The 20,532-nt window shown below is 39.5% G+C and overlaps 2 protein-coding genes across 4 annotated transcripts in view; one reads left to right on the top strand and one right to left on the bottom strand.

The window, feature by feature from the left end:
• Positions 1-20,532, top strand: part of LOC149458313 (dual specificity calcium/calmodulin-dependent 3',5'-cyclic nucleotide phosphodiesterase 1C-like) — a 298,681-nt gene that overhangs the window by 176,655 nt on the left and 101,494 nt on the right. For all 3 annotated transcript variants that reach the window (XM_089682402.1, XM_089682404.1, XM_089682403.1), the window contains exons 8-10: positions 4,695-4,796; positions 8,509-8,629; positions 13,931-14,012. In XM_089682402.1, the coding sequence (XP_089538528.1) occupies positions 4,695-4,796; positions 8,509-8,629; positions 13,931-14,012 (305 nt within the window). The remainder of the gene's footprint in view (positions 1-4,694; positions 4,797-8,508; positions 8,630-13,930; positions 14,013-20,532) is intronic.
• The window catches only part of LOC149458310 (uncharacterized), a 234,061-nt gene continuing 223,879 nt past the window's right edge, over positions 10,351-20,532 (bottom strand). Inside the window, exon 3 of the transcript XR_016313473.1 lies at positions 10,351-10,698. The gene's annotated coding sequence lies outside the window, so the exon portion shown is untranslated. The remainder of the gene's footprint in view (positions 10,699-20,532) is intronic.

The following is a 20,532-nucleotide window of genomic DNA, read 5'->3' as shown; positions in this document are numbered from 1 at the left end:
TCATCAGCGTTCCGGGTGGACGCCATCTGGCATCCTCCCGCACATGCGCAGATTGCGCTCCTGAAGAGCCGCGTAGCGGTGCGATCTGTCACCGACCGTGTACCTCAGACATGGCCGATGACAAATTTGAGTACCGGCCCCCGTTGCCGGTACCACCAATCACAGCAGGTCACATGACAGTTGTATACAATGGATGGCTTCATTCATGCCATCCATTGTATACTAGTGTCTAGCTGTGAATGGTCACAGCAGGTCACATGCACATGTCATGTGATTGGCTGTGGCCAAATCACAGCTAAGCACAAAAAAAAAAAAAAAAAAAAAAACCTGAATGAATCGATGTCATTCAGGTGAATGCTTGCTTATAGCAAAGTAATTCTTTGCTATAAGCAAATTGTGTAAAAAAAAATACTGATCACTTCCCCATAGTGAAATATGAAATAGTCATAGTGAAATATGAAAAAAAAATAAATAAAAAATTAATAAAAAATATATTTTTTTTTTTATACTGTCACCAGTCAGTGTCCCTGCTCACCGCCATGCCAGTTATATGATGACGCTGTACTGCACTGGTGACAGTATGTAAAAAAAAAAATAGTGAAACTAATTTTTTTCATTTTGCAAAAAATTATGACAAAAAAAATATAACATAAAAAAACTCAGCATGCCTCTTATGAAGTACGTTGGACGGTCTACTTTGCAAAAAGGGGTCATTTGGGGGATATCTGTCCTGTCCTGACATTTGTGGGATATCTGTCCTGTCCTGACATTTGGGGGATATCTGTCCTGTCCTGACATTTGGGGGATATCTGTCCTGTCCTGACATTTGGGGGATATCTGTACCGTTCTGACATTTGGGGGATATCTGTACCGTCCTGACATTTGGGGGATATCTGTACCGTCCTGACATTTGGGGGATATCTGTCCTGTCCTGACATTTGGGGGATATCTGTACTGTCCTGACATTTGGGGGATATCTGTACTGTTCTGACATGCTGGGACCTCAAGAAATTAGATTGGCTGTCAGTACTTCAGGATTGATCAATTTTCAGATCTATACCATAGTTTGTGAACTCTATAACTTTCCTACAAACTAAATAATACATCCTAATTTGGGTTATTTTCACCAAAGACATGTAGCAGAATACATCTCGGCCTAAATTTATGAAGAATAATTATTTATTTGCAAACTTTTATAACAGAAACAAAGAAAAACGTTTTTTTTTTTTCAAAATTTTGGGGGATTTTTTTGTTAATTTAGCAAAAAATAAAAACCCCAGCGGTGAGTAAATACCACCAAAAGAAAGCTCTAGTTGTGTAAAGAAAATGATAAAATTTTAGTTTGGGTACAATGTTGTATGACCGCGCAATTGTCATTCAAAGTGTGAAAGCGCTGAAAACTGGCCTGGGCAGGAAGGTGTAAAAGTGCCCGGTATTGAATTGGTTAATCAACGTAAACAGTCTATAGAAAATAAAATAATTCTTCTGTTTGATTATGTATCATGTTGCTTGAAAAATACCCCCCGTAGTGTTAAAATTCGCTGACTCTAGTTGTGTCCATAAGAATGTTTTAATTTTGCTGAAATTTTAGTGAAGATTTTACTGTTTTCATCAAATTCATTGGAATCAATTGGGGAAGTTGAAATGAAGGTGGTTTTTGTTAGTTGTTAGGGTTTGATTGTCTTTCAATGACCTATGTAAATCCCTTTCATTTTTTATTATTATTTTCAAATATTAAACTATTTTATTTACAACATTTAAGAAAATTATTTCTATGTAGGTACACACAACATGCAACTAGACAGAAATACAGCGGTGGCTTTGCTGATAGCACTGGCAAGGCAATCACATGACTGTTTAACAATGCTAACCCTAGCTATTTATTGTTAGTGTTAGGGGTTGAGTCCATAAATCACCCCAGCACACAGCAGGTGATTCACGGCCTCAGATGTGCATGTTTCCCAGTGAGTCTGTGTATAGGGGGTGTGTGTCTGTGTACTTTGGAAGGCTGTGTAAGAGAATACTACAGATAAACAGGTACAGCTTATGTAGGAGGATTTAATTCATCCCTGTGTATCACCTGAGGCTAGTCACTCCAGTGGACTTATATATGGGTCTACTATCACTTTCAAGTTCCTTAATTTTTTATTTTTTCAAATATTTTCAAACATTTTAATTACAATAAAAAAAAAATGTGGTAGGTACAAACTACATGCAGCTGGAAAGAATTACATTGATAGCTGTCAATCACATGGCTTTGCTGATAGCACTGACAAGGCAATGACATGACTTTGTTTATAAACAAATAGGGTTAGCATTGACATTAGTGTTGGCATTTAAGACAATTTTGCCTTAGCATTTTAGCTAAGGATCATTTTTATTATTCAACAAAGCCATTGCTCACCAGGGCAGTTCTGTTAGAAAAAAAATTTTTTTCCAGAAAAGTTCATGGAAATGGTAATTTCTTTGCAAAATCGAGTTCAGCAATCATCTTTTTATCCCTAGTAGTGAGGATTCCAAAACACTTGCTCAGTTTATTCCCTAAGACAAAACATTTAAGGGCGAAGGCACTTCTGAACTTAGAGGCATCTATTATTCATTTATATACAGTGGGGCAAAAAAGTATTTAGTCAGCCACCAATTGTGCAAGTTCTCCCACTTACAAAGATGAGAGAGGCCTGTAATTGGCATCATAGGTAGACCTCAACTATGGGAGACAAAATAAGAAAACAAATCCAGACAATCACATTGGCTGATCTGGAAAGAATTTATTTGCAAATTATGGTGGAAAATAAGTATTTGGTCAATATCAAAAGTTCATCTCAATACTTTGACCTCTGTCATTGCCAACAAAGGATATATAACAAACGTTTCCTGTAAGTCTTCACAAGGTTGGCACACACTGTTGCTGGTATGTTGGCCCATCCTCCATGCATATCTCCTCTAGAGCAGTGATGTTTTGGGGCTGTCGCTGGGCAACACGGACTTTCAACTCCCTCCAAAGGTTTTCTATGGGGTTGAGATCGGGAGACTGGCTAGGCCACTCCAGGACCTTGAAATGCTTCTTACGAAGCCACTCCTTCATTGCCCGGGCGGTATGTTTGGGATCATTGTCATGTTGGAAGACCCAGCCACGTTTCATCTTCATTGCCCTTGCTGATGGAAGTTGGTTTGCACTCAAAATCTCACGATACATGGCCCCATTCATTCTGTCCTGTACCTGGATCAGTCTTCCTGGTCCCTTTGCGGAGAAACAGCCCCAAAGCATGATGTAGGTATGGTGTTCTTTGGATGCAACTCAGCATTCTCTCTCCTCCAAACACGACGAGTTGTGTTTCTACCAAACAGTTCTATTTTGGTTTCATCTGACCATATGACATTCTCCCAATCCTCTTCTGGATCATCCAAATGCTCTCTAGCAAACTTCAGATGGGCCCAGACATGTACTGGCTTAAGCAGGGGGACACGTCTGGCACTGCAGGAACTGAGTCCCTTGCGGCGTAGTGTGTTACTGATGGTAGCCTTTGTTACGTTGGTCCCAGCTCTCTGCAGGTCATTCACTAGGTCCCCCCCGTGTGGTCCTGGGATTTTTGCTCACCGTTCTTGTGATCATTTTGACCCCACGGGGTGAGATCTTGCGTGGAGCCCCAGATCGAGGGAGATTATCAGTGGTCTTGTATGTCTTCCATTTTCTAATTATTGCTCCCACAGTTGATTTGTTCACACCAAGCTGCTTGCCTATTGCAGATTCAGTCTTCCCAGCCTGGTGCAGGTCTACAATTTTGTTTCTGGTGTCCTTTGACAGCTCTTTAGTCTTCACCATAGTGGAGTTTGGAGTGTGACTGTTTGAGGTTGTGGACAGGTGTCTTTTATACTGATAACAAGTTCAAACAGGTGCCATTGATACAGGTAATGAGTGCAGGACAGAGGAGCCTCTTAAAGAAGAAGGTACAGGTCTGTGAGAGCCAGAAATCTTGCTTGTTTGTAGGTGACCAAATACTTATTTTCCACCATAATTTGCAAATAAATTCTTTCCAAATCAGCCAATGTGATTGTCTGGATTTGTTTTCTCATTTTGTCTCTCATAGTTGAGGTCTACCTATGATGCCAATTACAGGCCTCTCTCATCTTTTTAAGTGGGAGAACTTGCACAATTGGTGGCTGACTAAATACATTTTTGCCCCACTGTAGACTACAGCATCAACTTAAAAACCAATAATTTTGGAAAGGCTTGATTATTTTTGACAAATCACACATTTCTAATGTGTCCCAATATATATATGGGGATTTGTCAGAACTACAGGGAATCAAGCAGTTCATGGCTATAGAACTATATGATTCTCCCTGGAGAATCATACAGTTCTAGTTCTATAGGTTTTTTTTTTTTTTTTAAAGCAAACAATATTATCCTTTTATTTTATGAAGCCTACATTTATTAACAAGACAGCCGTATAAAGATGCCTCTTCTTCACTTGTATTAATTTTAGCCAGAGTCATTGTTCTGACTAAGTTGCTTACAATGAATTTGAGATTTAAAAAGAACGGGCTTACTTCCCTTGGAATAAAGATATCTGCAAGGAGTTTGTGACACATATGGTTTGCAGTCAAAATGTCACAAACAATTAGCATATGCTAGCAAGAAAAACTAATGTCTTACACATTCTTTTACTTTCTGCTTTATGATAACCCTGAAGGGAATTCCGGGCTTTGGTGGTCGAGATGGTGTTGGCTACAGATATGTCCTGTCATTTCCAACAAATCAAAGCAATGAAGAATGCTTTGCAGCAACCAGAAGGGTGAGTAACCTTGTTGTGATGTCCTGCAGTAGATAACAGTAGATATGCAGTTTATTTTTCTGCACTTCAAAGGCAACCTGTAAAAGCTATTAGGCATTCTGAAGTTTCCACTTTCTATTTTAATGGAGATTCAGTGAAGGATCACAACTTGTATCCCATTATATGGAACCCATCAAGAAAAATGCTGATTGTAACTTTTCCAATATACAGTATATGTACTGTGTGTATACTGTATATGTACATAGATGAGTTGCCTACACACTTCATATGTCACCATCTTGACACATCCATTTGACCTGCAGTGGAATTTCCAATGTATAGTAATGCCTTTCTTGTGGAAACTGTAAGGCTCAAAAACTACAAAATGGACCCATGCAGCGTTTCCCATTTAATCATCTCAGCACAATAATGTGGCCTGGGGTACTTTCTTGTTTGGTGATTCACCTGATACATTTATAAAGGAAAAGGGCAAAACGTGCTTAACAGCCTAAGCTGACTACTACTAAGGCTACTGCTTCTTTTCAGTAACAGGGGTCCTTTTAATTCCACCCAGGTATCCTCATCTAAGTCAAAAGTAGATCCATCCTTTCATTGCAAGCCTTGAACCAGAGAATCCTCAAAGGCTACCCACAAGCCAGCTTTGCAATAAAGGTGCACAGGAACATCTGTTGGCATTTGTGTCAGTCTGGATCAGTGGTGTCCTAGATGTCTAGGTCCAATCTGTAATTTCCAGGAAATACGAAAAATAGTTTATATCCTTGTTCCCTCCTCAGTTCCTAGCTTCAAACCTGCCAGTTTCACCTCAAAGACAGCCAGACATTTGATCTGCCTTGATTCAACTTTATACACAAGAAGTGGTACCGGTAATTCCTGTTCCTACAGAGGAGAGATTCAAAGGGTTTTAATCAAACCAATTCACTGTTGCAAAACTGAATGAAGGCATTCACTCCACATTTAACCTACAATCAGATATTTGCATGTCCCCAAATTCCACATGGAGTCTTGTTTTCCAACATTCTATCACTTTTCTTCAAACTTTTAGCGCCTGAACTCAGAGGAGTGGGCCCTCCAGAAAGAGATCTTTCTAATCTTCTGTAAGAAATAGGAAACACCAGGTATGGATATAATTCCTCCAGATTTAAAAGAAAACTAGACAGGTTTGTGGCTAGGTCTGGGGATTCCCTGGCTCTCCAGGTGGATGCACTGGCGATTCCTTGGTCCATGTTCAATACATTCCCTGCAGTGAGGATTCTTCCTCAACTACTCCGCAAGATAGAGGAAAAATGGATTCCAGTGATCCTCATTGCCCCAGACTGTCCTAGGAGAACTTGGTACATAGACATACATAGTCAGATGAGCCCTGGCCTTTTCCAAACAGGCCAGGCTTTCTGTCACAAGGCCCTCTGTTCCATCCCGTTGGCTTTGACATGGCTGTTGAAACCCAGGTAGTAAAGGTAGCAGCATTTCTGACTCATTACCAACAAGGTGAGGCAAATTACACCTCATAGGATCTACAACATAGAATTTTCAATATCAAGTACTTTTCTCATATTTGCATGGCTGCCCCCTGGTGTTCCTCAAAGTTTTCACAAAGTGAATTTCCAGGCCTCTGCTGCTGCCAAAAAATATTTCAAGCTGTCATCTTAGTTTTTCAAGACTCTAGACCCCTGTTTTTTGTGGGTCTGTTTGCTGCAGTTTCCTATATCGTTGTCCATCCCTCAGTTTATTTCTTGGGGATGTTCCATGCTCTCTGAGTACAATTATTTTTTCCTGTACTTTACATTTAAGATTTTGAAGATTTCTGGGAAAAACCATTAAAAAAATTATCCATTCAAAAAACTGCGAAAGAAGATTTCTGGGGTGGGTGGGGGATGTACAAAGTTCTGAACACTCACAGGTTGCCATTTGAATTTCTTGAAAGTTTTGGAAAATCACAACAGCTGACTAAAATGAAAAGTAATTCTAAAACACAAACTACAAAATGGGTTGTGTAACTACATATACAGTGGGGATCGAAAGATTGGGCACCCCAGCTAAAAATTTGTATTAATGTGCATAAAGAAGCCAAGGGAAGATGGAAAAATCTCCAAAAGGCATCAAATTACAGATTAGACATTCTTATAATATGTCAACAAAAGTTAGATTTTATTTCCATCATTTGCACTTTCAAAATAACAGAAAACAAAAAAATGGCGTCTGCAAAAGTTTGGGCACCTTGCAGAATTTATGGCATGCACTGCCCCCTTTGCAAAGCTGAGACCTGCCAGTGTCATGGATTGTTCTCAATCATCGTCTGGGAAGACCAGGTGATGTCAATCTCAAAGGTTTTAAATGCCCAGACTCATCTGACCTTGCCCCAACAATCAGCACCATGGGTTCTTCTAAGCAGTTGGTTCTTCTAAGCAGAGAAGGCTATAAGAAGATAGCAAAGCGTTTTCAGATGTCAATATCCTCTGTTCGGAATGTAATTAAGAAATGGCAGTCATCAGGAACAGTGGAAGTTAAAGCAACATCTGGAAGACCAAGAAAAATATCAGACAGAACAGCTCGCAGAATTGTGAGAAAAACAATTCAAAACCCACGTTTGACTGCACGATCCCTCCAGAAAGATCTGGCAGACACTGGAGTTGTGGTACACTATTCCACTATAAAGAGATACTTGTACAAATATGGTCTTCATGGAAGAGTCATCAGAAGAAAACCTCTTCTACGTCCTCACCACAAAAATCATCGTTTGAACTTTGCAAATGAACATATAGACAAGCCTGATGCATTTTGGAAACAAGTTCTGTGGACCGATGAGGTTAAAATGTAACTTTTTGGCAGGAATGAGCAAAGGTACGTTTGGAGAAGAAGGGGCACAGAATTTAATGAAAAGAACCTTTGTCCAACTGTTAAGCATGGGGTTGGATCAATCATGCTTTGGGGTTGTGTTGCAGCCAGTGGCACAGGGAACATAAAAGGGAGTAGAAGGAAAAATGGATTCAATAAAATTTCAGCAAATTTTGGATGGTAACTTGATGCCATCTGTGAAAAAGCTGAAGTTAAAGAAAGGATGGCTTCTACAAATGGATAATGATCCTAAACACACCTCGAAATCCACGGGGGATTACATCAAGAGGCATAAACTGAAGGTTTTGCCATGGCCTTCACAATCTCCTGACCTCAACATAATTGAAAATCTATGGATAGACCTTAAAAGAGCCGTGCGTGACAGACAGCCCAGAAATCTCAAAGAACTGGAAGACTTTTGTAAGGAAGAATGGGCAAAGATACCTCAAACAAGAACTGAAAGACTCTTGGCTGGCTACAAAAAGTGTTTACAAGCTGTGATACTTGCCAAAGGGGGCAGTGCATGCTATAAATCCTGCAGGGTGCCCAAACTTTTGCAGACGCTATTTTTTTGTTTTCTGTTATTTTGAAAGTGTAAATGATGGAAATAAAATCTAACTTTTGTTGACATATTATAAGAATGTCTAATCTGTAATTTGATGCCTTTTGGAGATTTTTCCATCTTTCCTTGGCTTCTTTATGCACATTAATACACATTTTTAGCTGGGGTGCCCAAACTTTCGATCCCCACTGTATATATGTATGTGTGTGTGTGTAATATAATGTTTAATAGATTATGTTAATGTAAAGGGACACTGCAAAATATTTTCTTGCCATCCAGACTGTTGTAATGAACGTGTTCATTTATTTGAATTTACAGGATTGATAAGCCGAAAGCCTTATCATTGTTGTTGCATACAGCAGATATTAGCCATCCAGCAAAAAACTGGGACCTCCATCACAGGTGGACAATGTCATTGTTAGAAGAATTCTTTAGACAGGTATTGACTTTCTGCTTAATGGCTATTTTACATAACAATATTATAAGAAAAAACTTAAGACAAGCCTGGAAAAAAGCTTATTGGTGCATTAAATATTGGGAAAAAAACTCTTGAAAAAGGGTAAATCGTTTTTTGGGCTTTTCCTGAAAACTGTTTATTTGTGTTAATTTTTCTATAATTTCTAGAAGGTACAAAAGGCAACATGACAGCAACACTAGTTTTACTGATGCCTTTATGAAAACAAGCAGTGCTGAGGATTGTATGTAGGTTAGCATTTTCAGAAGGAGGTCAGCAATAGCAGCTTAATAACACTTTAATCACACAGGAATAAATACAACAAACTGTGAAATGAGAGGGATAGGTGTACACAATGGTATGGTCTAAAATGAATGACACTGATACACTATATTGCCAAAAGTATTAGGACGCCTGCCTTTACAGGCACATGAACTTTAACTGTCAGTCTTAGCCCGTAGGGTTCAATGTTGAGTTGGCCCGCCCATTGCAGCTATAACAACTTACCTGGGAAGGCCGTCCACAAGGTTTAGGAATGGTCTATGGGAATGTTTGACCATTCTTCCAGAAGCGCATTTGTGAGGTCAGGCACTGATGTCGGATGAGAAGGTCTGGCTCGCAGTCTCTGCTCTAATTCATCCCAAAGGTGTTCTATTAGGTTCCTCCACTCCAAACTCGCTCATCCATGTCTTTATGGACCTTTATGGCACAAAGTTGGGAGCATGAATTTGTCCAAAATGTATGCCGATGCCTTAAGATTTGTCTTCACTGGAACTAAGAGGCCAAGCCCAACCCCTGAAAAGCAACCCTACACCATAATCCCCCCTCCACCAAACTTTACACTTGGCACAGTGCAGTCAGACAAGTACCATTCTCCTGGCAACCACCAAACCCAAACACATCCATCGGATTGCCAGACAGAGAAGCGTGATTCATCACTTCAGAGAACAAGTCTCCACTGCTCTAGAGTCCAGTGGCATGCTTTACGCCATGGCATCCGGTGCTTTTCATTGCACTTGGTGATGTGAGGCTTGGATGCAGCTGCTTGGCAATGGAAACCCATTCAATGAAGCTCTCTACGCACTGCTGCTGTGCTAATCTGAAGTTAACACGAAGTTTGGAGGTCTTGAGCTATTGACTCTGCAGACAGTTGACACACTATGCACCTCAGGATGCGCTGACCCCGCTCTGTAATTTTTCATGGCTGAGTTGCTGTTGTTCCCATACTTAGTAGCAAGGAAATTTCACGGATGGACTTATTGCATAGGTGGCCACCTATCACAGTACCACGCTTGAATTCACTGAGCTCCTGAGAGTGACCCATTCTTTCACAAATGTTTGTAGAAGCAGTTTGCATGCTTGGGTGCTTGATTTTATACACCTGTGGCCATGGAGGGGATTGGAACACAATGATTTTGGAGGGATGTCCCAATACTTTTGGCAATATCGTGTACTTTTAATTTTTTAATGCAGTATGAACTGTCCTCCTTATTAACTTCAGTGCAAGGTCAGGACAACTGAGTTGCTGATTCATTTTGTTTTAAATATAATGGTGAATAAGGTAACTCTACCTGAAGAGGTATGGGAGAGTACACTAAAAATTCACAGAGTGATAATCCTAATATTGTATGTCCTAGCAGGAATGGGATCACAATTCACATATATATATATATAATCTTTATTTTATTTTTTTTATTTATTTTTATTTTTTTCAATTCTTTTTCATGTTTGTGGTACTTACTCCAATAGTGCCAACATTTGCACATCATAGGATTGCTAATTAAAACCAAAAATGGCATAACCATAGTCATAGCAGCCCACATGGCTGCTATAGAGGCTGAGGCTATCATCTCATGTACACGAAGATCAAATACTGTGTCAAAGTGGTTAGAAAGTTTGAAGCTGATCTTGACTTCCTGTGAATCTCCAGTCAAGAAGAGCTTATGTCAAAGGCAGAGGAGTCTTTCAGTTTCAGCTTTCTTTTAGTTTCTCTGTACAGCAAGTGCATTTATTTGCCATAATAGCTGCTGGATGTACAGTTCAATCCTCCTCATCTGCAAGAAAGAAAGGGGGGAAAGAAGTGGCAAGGCTTAGAATTTACACATACACCAAGGCCGTAAACCCCTAAAAAAAAAAAAAAAAAAAAAAATCAGCTGATGCTGAAAGACAAAAAATTGTACCTTTTACATTTTTGACAGATAATTTATGTTGAGATAATTGACAGCTTTTTCCACTGTTGATACCACCAAGTGCCACAGACAGACATTGCAACAGGGCCCAATGAAAATTTTGCTATGGGGCCCTATAATCTGTACTTGTACCCCTGATAAAAACCCTACTTTATAACCTTTTCTACAATCTTAAGCAGATCTATGATGCTTAATGTTCAATATTTCTGAGAGATTTCACTAACTAGAAGCGGCTCGTGGCTCTCTCCCTCTCCTTACTGGACAGAGAGGAAGCATCAGGAGCCATTGGATACTGCTGCTATCAATCACAGCCTGTGAGGGGGGGGGGGTTTGCGAGCTATGCTCTGTATGTCAATGTGACTTGCTATGGGGTACTTAGCAGGAGGGGGGGGGAGTGGTCAGCTGGAGATCCCAGAAGAGGAAGCGAAGGGAAACCATTGCACAGAGCAGGTAACTATAAAATGTTTAATTTTCAAAAAATAAAAGTGTGCCTTCGGAGTCACTTTAAACAACATAGGTTCTCCCTAAAGCCATTACTTTGTACAGGATTTTGAAAACGCGCTGAGGTCTGGAGCAGGGGTGTACTTTGGTTTGCACTACAAAGCACCTTTAGCTCTTTCACTGCCAGAGCTGATTTTTGCACACATTTTAGGCCTGAAGATTATATAAAACCCCCAACACATTATATATTTTCTGAAAGCAGGCACTTTATAGAATAAAATAGTGGTAGTTATTACTGCAAAGGTCTAGGAAACACACAATTTAGGTAAACAAATACACAAAAGTTTAGCGTTCTGGATGAGGTCTGATGCTAAATTATTATTTTCACTTCAATGTGCACGAATGTATGCAATTTGTGTCACAAACAACATTTTCATAGGCGCCCCTGACACATGGGTTTACATTCGTAGGTGTGTATATGTGGGAGGATTTTTTTTTTTTTCGTGGGGAGGCATTTTATGTGCTTGGGTGTAACTTTTTTACAATTATTATTTTTTTTGTTTCAACTTAACCTTTTTCTTCCACAACTGGATGGATGGGATGCCTCACTAGCACTGGAGTGGATTACTTTCTCTGTGAATCTTTTAAGGTGCATGTCTTCTAAATTACAGTGAATGATTAACTTCCATTGAAGGTCACATTCACTGCTTTAAAAATGTGCCCTTTAGTGGATTAGTCAGGGCCGTGGCAAACCTTATTTCTCTTGTGCAGAATAAGTCCTGCAGGATTTATAGTACAGTAAATTCCTGGAAATTTAGATGATATGTACATATTTTACTTAGTCTCTTGGGTGTTATCTGGGAAGGGTAAACTACTTTGGCAAAGGAAGTCAATGCTGACAATAAAAAGTGAATGATGATCTGTAAACAGCAAATCTTTATCTTAAGTCAAACAAAGACAACATTGTAGCACATAAAGTACACAAATAATAATAACAAAAACTGACTGTTTTCAAGGTCAGAGAAAATTGAAAGAACAAAGAACCTCAAGAAAATGAACATAGTTATTGTATTGGTTTTCATATAATTGCAGATTTATTTATGGATGTTATTACACAAATATATGTGTATTTATAAATAATTCTTATATCCTAGCTTGACTTTAAATTTTAAACAGTGCCACAAAGTCACAGACATATTACTTATCAGCAAAATTCTAACTCAATATCCGTTTTAAAAAACTATACATCATGCACTAAGTCACATAAATGAGATGTAAATGGAAAAAAATAGTGTTTGAGTATGTATCATATATTGAAACATAAATTGATCAGAAAAGTAGATTATGCTCAAGCATTCATCATATGATAACCTTTTTGTAATAAAATAATAATACAATTAAACCCTAAAGTGTCATATGCAATCACCAAAATCCCAATAAAAATTGTCCAAAAAAAGGAGAAAAAGAAAAATCCAAAGAAAAGTCCAGTGTTCAAAAAGCTCCCAGATTTCCAAACTTTTTCATCCAATAGGAAGGATTGAATCCTATTCCATCCCGTAAGAACCTCAAAAATAAAAATAAATACTCTAGTGCATTACCTTTATATAAAAGAATAATCACTCCGTGCAAAAACACAACCTCTTAAAATGTGCAAAAAACTTTTTAGAAAATAAATTAATTATTTTATATAGTGCACATATGTACTACAAGTTAAACTGTGAACACTCTGTGATCACTGCAACACTGTGAAAACACCAAAAACCAGCACCAATAGTATTAAATACTATTACCCTCTGCATGTATATAATCAGCTTATCAGCATTATAGATCAGAGATCTTCCATTCTCTCTTCAAAGAAATTTTTCCAAGGTCCTCAGAAAGACAAGAAGGGTCTCAGGACTCATATTCAAAGTATAGGGAAAATTTTAATAGCCACTTACATTTAAAATTTAGAATTTCCAGCTCCAAACATGGCTCCTATGCAAGTTCCAACAAACAAATGCAGAAAACCATGTGTGGATAACCAACAAAATGGCCACGGCGACACTTCCGGTTTGCGTACGTGCGTCTTGACCTTTTTACATTTTTCCGGACTTCATCTGGGCACTGGACTTTTCTTTGGATTTTTCTTTCTCTTTTTTTGGACAATTTTTATTGGGATTTTGGTGATTGCATATGACACTTTAGGGTTTAATTGTATTATTATTGTATTACAAAAAGGTTATATCATATGAATATTGCACTTTCTAGGGAGAAAGTATGACTTTTTGAGGGGTTTGAAGTGGAGGAGGTTATATATTTATTTGTATGCTCAAGCAGTGCTGCAGCCTTTAGATTATAGAAGTTGTGGACATTGGAGCTCATAAGTAAACCTAAATACCCATCTCTGGGTTCTGTGTGCCCCCCGTTATTTAAATCAACCTCCTCTCCCCCTTGTGGCCCCACTGGGCGATTTTAATACTTACCTTTTCTGTTCGCTATTACATGCATCCCTAATTGAGTGCAATTACTTTGAGAATGGGTTAATCCTATAATCTCCTATGGGATCTGCTTGCCCCGGACTTTTTTACTTGTACCTGCTTGGAGCATTTATTTTTTAATCTAGTCTTTATACAATGTAATTATTATATCAAGCTCAGTATACTGCTGTTTTCAGGGTGACAAAGAAGCAGAACTTGGCCTTCCATTTTCTCCACTGTGCGATCGCAATTCAACAATGGTTGCTCAATCCCAAATAGGTAAGAATACGTATAAAAAATATTTTTTGTTCTTTTTGAAAGCTAGCCTACTATAAAGCATTTTTTTCATTTATAAAGTGAACTGATATACACACGCAAAATATTTGTTCTTGTGCATTGATGCTCAGAAGAAGCTCTTCTTATGTTCAAGAATAAGGTGTGTCAAGAAATTAATTATGGAGAGGATTTAGATATAATAATAAAAAATCCTTTTCATCTTACCGTGTGCCTATTCAAAACAAAGCTCAATTACTTGTAATGGTTTGGCAGTAAATACAATTAATTTGCTTAATATGCCACACAAAACTGTTATGGGAACGTTGATTTATTCATAATTGTTTTATTTCTCTACAGGCAATATTACTTCATCATACTAAATTTAACATTTTCCCAGCAATAGGAAAGGAAAGCATACACCCACCAATGCGTATATACATACCCTTTAAATGCCTTCTGGAGCACCACAGAGAATGGGTGGAATACTCTGATATGGAAAGCTGACATTCCATAAAGTAGTTATCCGCTCTCTTCCACCCTCATTACTATTGGTTATTAAGCCTGCCCATAATGCGTAAAACAAACAAAGCAACAGGTTTCTTTGATGCTCCTTTTCCCCAGCAGCACATCCCTTAATTTTACTCCTCCACTGATCCATTCAGCCACTGGGGTGAAGAAAATACCTGGTTCTTCCAGGTATAGCGGGTGATCGTGACTCACTCCATGTGGTTGGCCCACTGTCACATGGGGGAATAGAGAGTCCTATAAGTTTCATATAGAACTGTGCCTCATCGTTGGTGTCATTGGAATTGTGACCTATTGTTGGTATCATTGGGAGGAATTCATTGGTGGTCAGATAAGGGCCTGATAAAAGCAAGCAAAGGGCTACATCCAGCATCTAAGCAAAGAGCCAGTTTACTTTCCTTCAGACCTTAGGGGAGCCGGATCGGAAAAATGTCTTGGCATCAGTGGGAATAAACAATGCTCCATCTTTGGTGTTAGTGAGAGGAATTGTGCCCCACAAATGGTGTCATTGGGAGAAATTGTGCCCCATCATTGGTGTCGTTGGGCTCCATTCTTAGTATCATTGGGATGAACTGTGCCTCATCGTTGGTGTCATTGGTTGGAATTGTGACCTAATGTTGGTATCATTAGGAGGAATTCATTGGTGGTCAGTGGAATAAATAGTGCCCCAAGGGCCTGATAAAAGCAAGCAAAAGGCTGCATCCAGCCCCTGGGCTACAGCTTGGAGACCAGGGGTCTCCAAACTTTCTAAGCAAAGGGCCAGTTTACTCTCCTTCAGACCTTAGGGGAGCTGGATCGGAAAAATGTCTTGGCATCAGTGGGAATAAACAATGCTCCATTTTTGGTGTTAGTGAGAGGTATTGTGCCCCACAAATGGTGTCATTGGGAGAAATTGTGCCCCATCATTGGTGTCGTTGGACTCCATTCTTAGTATCATTGGGATGAACTGTGCCTCATCGTTGGTGTCATTGGTTGGAATTGTGACCTATTGTTGGTATCATTAGGAGGAATTCATTGGTGGTCAGTGGATTAAATAGTGCCCCAAGGGCCTGATAAAAGCAAGCAAAGGGCTGCATCCAGCCCCTGGGCTACAGTTTGGAGACCACGGATCTAGAGCAACTTAGATCTGACACAGGGATGTGTCTTTCAAATCCAAGTGTAGTGACAGGGAGGAAAGACAAGAAGAGTACAAGGAGCTTGGAGGAATTAAAGTGAACCTGTTGTTTTGCCCTGAAATTATGTTTATCATTAGTTATAGGCAGAAAAAGGTGGGCTGGCTTTTGACTTTGAAATGTAAAGTATGATTGCATATCAGAGTGCCGCTGATCAATGACGTCCTAGTATGCTCAAGGTGATATTCAACAGTACACATGGACACAAGAAGGATTTTTCTGTTTTGAAATCTTAAACCCAAAACCAAAAATGTAATAAATTGCAGCTTACCAATCACTAGATGTGTTGGCTGCCTTAGTTTTCTATTTTTGCCTTTTTTTTCCCCTTTGCTTTCACTTGGTGATCCACTTAGTTACATGCCTCCTGTATTAGGACACCTACACACTGGATGAAAGAGCAGCAGAGATACCTATGGACAACAGCATTGCCAGTCTGGGGGTGGGTAGTGCTACATACACAAGCAGATTTAAATACACTAACGAAATGAAGCCAAACTCCAGCTCACACGTTATAATCAGTTACAGTTAATAATCAGTTTCTTTTCCATTAAGAGGTTTTTACATAAAATAAAAGGTGATCATTGTAAACACCCCTGTTAGTGGTAAATGGTTTGTCTCAACCTTCAAACTGCTACATCTGTAGGACAAGTTTGTTCTGTTGAAAAACAAAGTCTTACTAGCCAGATCACCAGATGAAAATAAAAGAAAAAACATAACTAATATAGTCATCATATCTAAGAATCGGTAAGTTGCAATATGATACATGTTTGTTTTTGGGTTGAATCCTGTTTTAGGGTCTGTGGAAATATGTAAGTAAGATTTTCTGTTTGTTTTAAATGCACCAAAGTGTAGTTCTCAGTGTATGAAGTTGAGATCCTTCCCTTATACAGTCAGGTCCATAAATATTGGGACATCGACACAATTCTAACATTTTTGGCTCTATACACCACCACAATGGATTTGAAATTAAACAAAGATGTGCTTTAACTGCAGACTGTCAGCTTTAATTTGAGGGTATTTACATCCAAATCAGGTGAACGGTGTAGGAATTACAACAGTTTGCATATGTGCCTCTCACTTGTTAAGGGACCAAAAGTAATGGGACAGAATAATAATCATAAATCAAACTTTCACTTTGTAATACTTGGTTGCAAATCCTTTGCAGTCAATTACAGCCTGAAATCTGGAAGGCATAGACATCACCAGACGCTGGGTTTCACTTCAGTTTTGTCTTCAGCAAGTGAAATGCTCAATCGGATTCAGGTCAGGTGATTGACTTGGCCATTGCATAACATTCCACTTCTTCCCCTTAAAAAACTCTTTGGTTGCTTTTGCAGTCTGCTTTGGGTCATTGTCCATCTGCACTGTGAAGCGTCCAATGAGTTGTGAAGCATTTGGCTGAATATGAGCTGATAATATTCCCGAAACACTTCACAATTCATCCGGCTGCTTTTGTCAGCAGTCACATCATCAATAAATACAAGAGAACCAGTTCCATTGGCAGCCATACATGCCCACGCCATGACACTACCACCACCATGCTTCACTGATGAGGTGGTATGCGACGGATCATGAGCAGTTCCTTTCCTTCTCCATACTCTTCTCTTCCCATCACTCTGGTACAAGTTGATGTTGGTCTCATCTGTCCATAGGATGTTGTTCCAGAACTGTGAAGGCTTTTTTAGATGTCGTTTGGCAAACTCTAATCTGGCCTTCCTGTTTTTGAGGCTCACCAATGGTTTCCATCTTGTGGTGAACCCTCTGTATTCACTCTGGTGAAGTCTTCTCTTGATTGGTGACTTTGACACACATACACCTACCTCCTGGAGAGTGTTCTTGATCTGGCCAACTGTTGTGAAAGGTGTTTTCTTCACCAGGGAAAGAATTCTTCGCTCATCCACCACAGTTGTTTCCCGTGGTCTTCCGGGTCTTTTCGTGTTGCTGAGCTCACCGGTGCGTTCCTTCTTTTTAAGAATGTTCCAAACGGTTGTTTTGGCCACGTCTAATGTTTTTGCTATCTCTCTGATGGGTTTGTTTTGTTTTTTCAGCCTAATGATGGCTTCACTGCTAGTGACAGCTCTTTGGATCTCATCTTGAGAGTTGACAGCAACAGATTCCAAATGCAAATAGCACACTTGAAATGAACTCTGGACCTTTTATCTGCTCATTGTAATTGGGATAATGAGGGAATAACACACACCTGGCCATGGAACAGCTGAAAAGCCAATTGTCCCATTACTTTTGGTCCCTTAAAAAGTAGGAGGCACATATGCAAACTGTTGTAATTCCTACACCGTTCACCTGATTTGGATGTAAATACCCTCAAATTAAAGCTGACAGTCTGCAGTTAAAGCACATCTTGTTCGTTTCATTTCAAATCCATTGTGGTGGTGTATAGAGCCAAAAATGTTAGAATTGTGTCAATGTCCCAATATTTATGGACCTGACTGTACATACTTTCTGTAAAAGGAAAGTGTAGAAGAGTGTTTATGGAACAAAAAGCCCTGTTTCCCACCAATGTAGTCATGGCCAAGGCTGGGTTATCAATAATGTACAGTATTTAATTGAAGATGAAAATCAATTTAGATACCTGCAGTAATATTTGCGCTACAAGAAGTACACAAAAGTTGGACATACTGCATCTGCAACAAAATATAAATATACCCCTAACTGGATTCAATTAGGAAAATGTGTGAACCCCTGGTTGAAAGTTGTATGATTCTTGTATGAAAACATTTATCAATAAACTTCTAAGGAAGGTCCAACGCTACCAAATAAAGCAAGCAATGCAAGTAAGCCAATCACTGCTAGTGGCAACCAGGCTTTGCAGACAGAAAATCTGCAAAACAAGCCCTTTGAAGCATTACTAGCATTTAAATCATATTGTACTGTTAGCAGATATACCGGTGCAGAAAAATGTGAACATTGATAAAACTAAAATGTTATTGGTTTTGGTTGTGCTTTGTTGTAAGTCACCTCAAAAGCCAGGAAAAACAGGCATGTACTGGCTAATTTCCAGAATTGGTCACAAGTTCAGTACTTACATAGTTACACAGTTAGTCCGGCTGAAAAAAGACCAAAGTCCATCCAGTTCAAACCAAAAAAAAAGTTATAATCCTACACCCACAGTTGATCCAGAGGAAGGCAAAAAAAACCCCCAGCAAAGAACGATCCAATTTGTTCCTGCAGGGGAAAAAATTCCTTCCTGATCCCCCGAGAGGTAATCTGATATTCCCTGGATCAATCTTACCTATAAATCTAGTAGCCATATACAGTCATGGCCGAAATTGTTGGCACCCTTGATATTTCTCCAGGAAATCATGTATTTCTCACGAAACGTATTGCATTAACACATGTTTTGCTATACACATGTTTATTCCCTTTGTGTGTATTGGGACAAAACAAAAAAAGGGAGGAAAGAAAGCAAATTCGACATAATGTCACACAAACCTCCAAAAATGGGCTGGACAAAAGTATTGGCACCCTTTCACAACTGCGGATAAATAAGAATGTTACAAGCATGTGATGCTCCTGTAAACTCACCTGGGGCAAGTAACAGGTGTGGGCAATATAGAAATCACACCTGAAAGCAGATAAAAAGGAGAGACGTTCACTTAACCTTTGCATTGTGTGTCTGTCTGTGCCACACTAAGCATGGACAACAGAAAGAGGAGACGAGAACTGTCTGAGGACCTGAGAACCAAAATTGTGGCAAAATATCAACAATCTCAAGGTTACAAGTCCATCTCCAGAGAACTAGATTTGCCTTTGTCCACAGTGCGCAACATTATCAAGAAGTTTGCAACCCATGGCACTGTAGCTAATCTCCCTGGTCGTGGACGGATGAGGAAAATTGATGAAAGATTGCAACGCAGAATAGTCCGGATGGTGGATAAGCAGCCCCAAACATGTTCCAAAGACATTCAAGCTGTCCTGCAGGCTCAGGGAGCATCAGTGTCAGCGCGAACTATCCGTCGACATTTAAATGAAATGAAACGCTATGGCAGGAGACCCAGGAGGACCCCACTGCTGACACAGAGACATAAAAAAGCAAGACTACAGTTTGCCAAAATGTACTTGAGTAAGCCAAAAGCCTTCTGGGAAAACGTCTTGTGGACAGATGAGACCAAGATAGAGCTTTTCGGTAAAGCACATCATTCTACTGTTTACCGAAAACGGAATGAGGCCTACAAAGAACAAAACACAGTACCTACGGTAAAATATGGTGGAGGTTCAATGATGTTTTGGGGTTGTTTTGCTGCCTCTGGCACTGGGTGCCTTGACTGTGTGCAAGGCATCATGAAATCTGAGGATTACCAAAGGATTTTGGGTCGCACTGTAGGGCCCAGTGTCAGAAAGCTGGGTTTGCGTCCAAGATCCTGGGTCTTCCAGCAGGACAATGACCCCAAACATACGTCAAAAAGCACTCAGAAATGGATGGCAAAGAAGCGCTGGAGAGTTCTGAAGTGGCCAGCAATGAGCCCAGATCTAAATCCCATTGAACACCTGTGGAGAGATCTTAAAATTGCTGTTGGGAAAAGGTGTCCTTCCAATAAGAGAGACCTGGAGCTGTTTGCAAAGGAAGAGTGGTCCAAAATTCTGGGTGAGAGGTGTCAGAAGCTTATTGATGGTTATAGGAAGCGACTGATTTCAGTTATGTTTTCCAAAGGGTGTGCAACCAAATATTAAGTTAAGGGTGCCAATACTTTTGTCCAGCCCATTTTTGGGGTTTTGTGTGACATTATGTCATATTTGCTTTTCTGCCTCTGTTTTATATTTGTTCCAATACATACAAAGGGAATAAACATGTGTATAGCAAAACATGT

Source organism: Staurois parvus, unplaced genomic scaffold, assembly GCF_062004578.1.
Source record: "Staurois parvus isolate SC_StPar_1 unplaced genomic scaffold, SC_StPar_1.0 ptg000288l, whole genome shotgun sequence".
Taxonomy (NCBI): domain Eukaryota; kingdom Metazoa; phylum Chordata; class Amphibia; order Anura; family Ranidae; genus Staurois; species Staurois parvus.
This window is presented reverse-complemented; position numbering and strand designations above follow the sequence as displayed.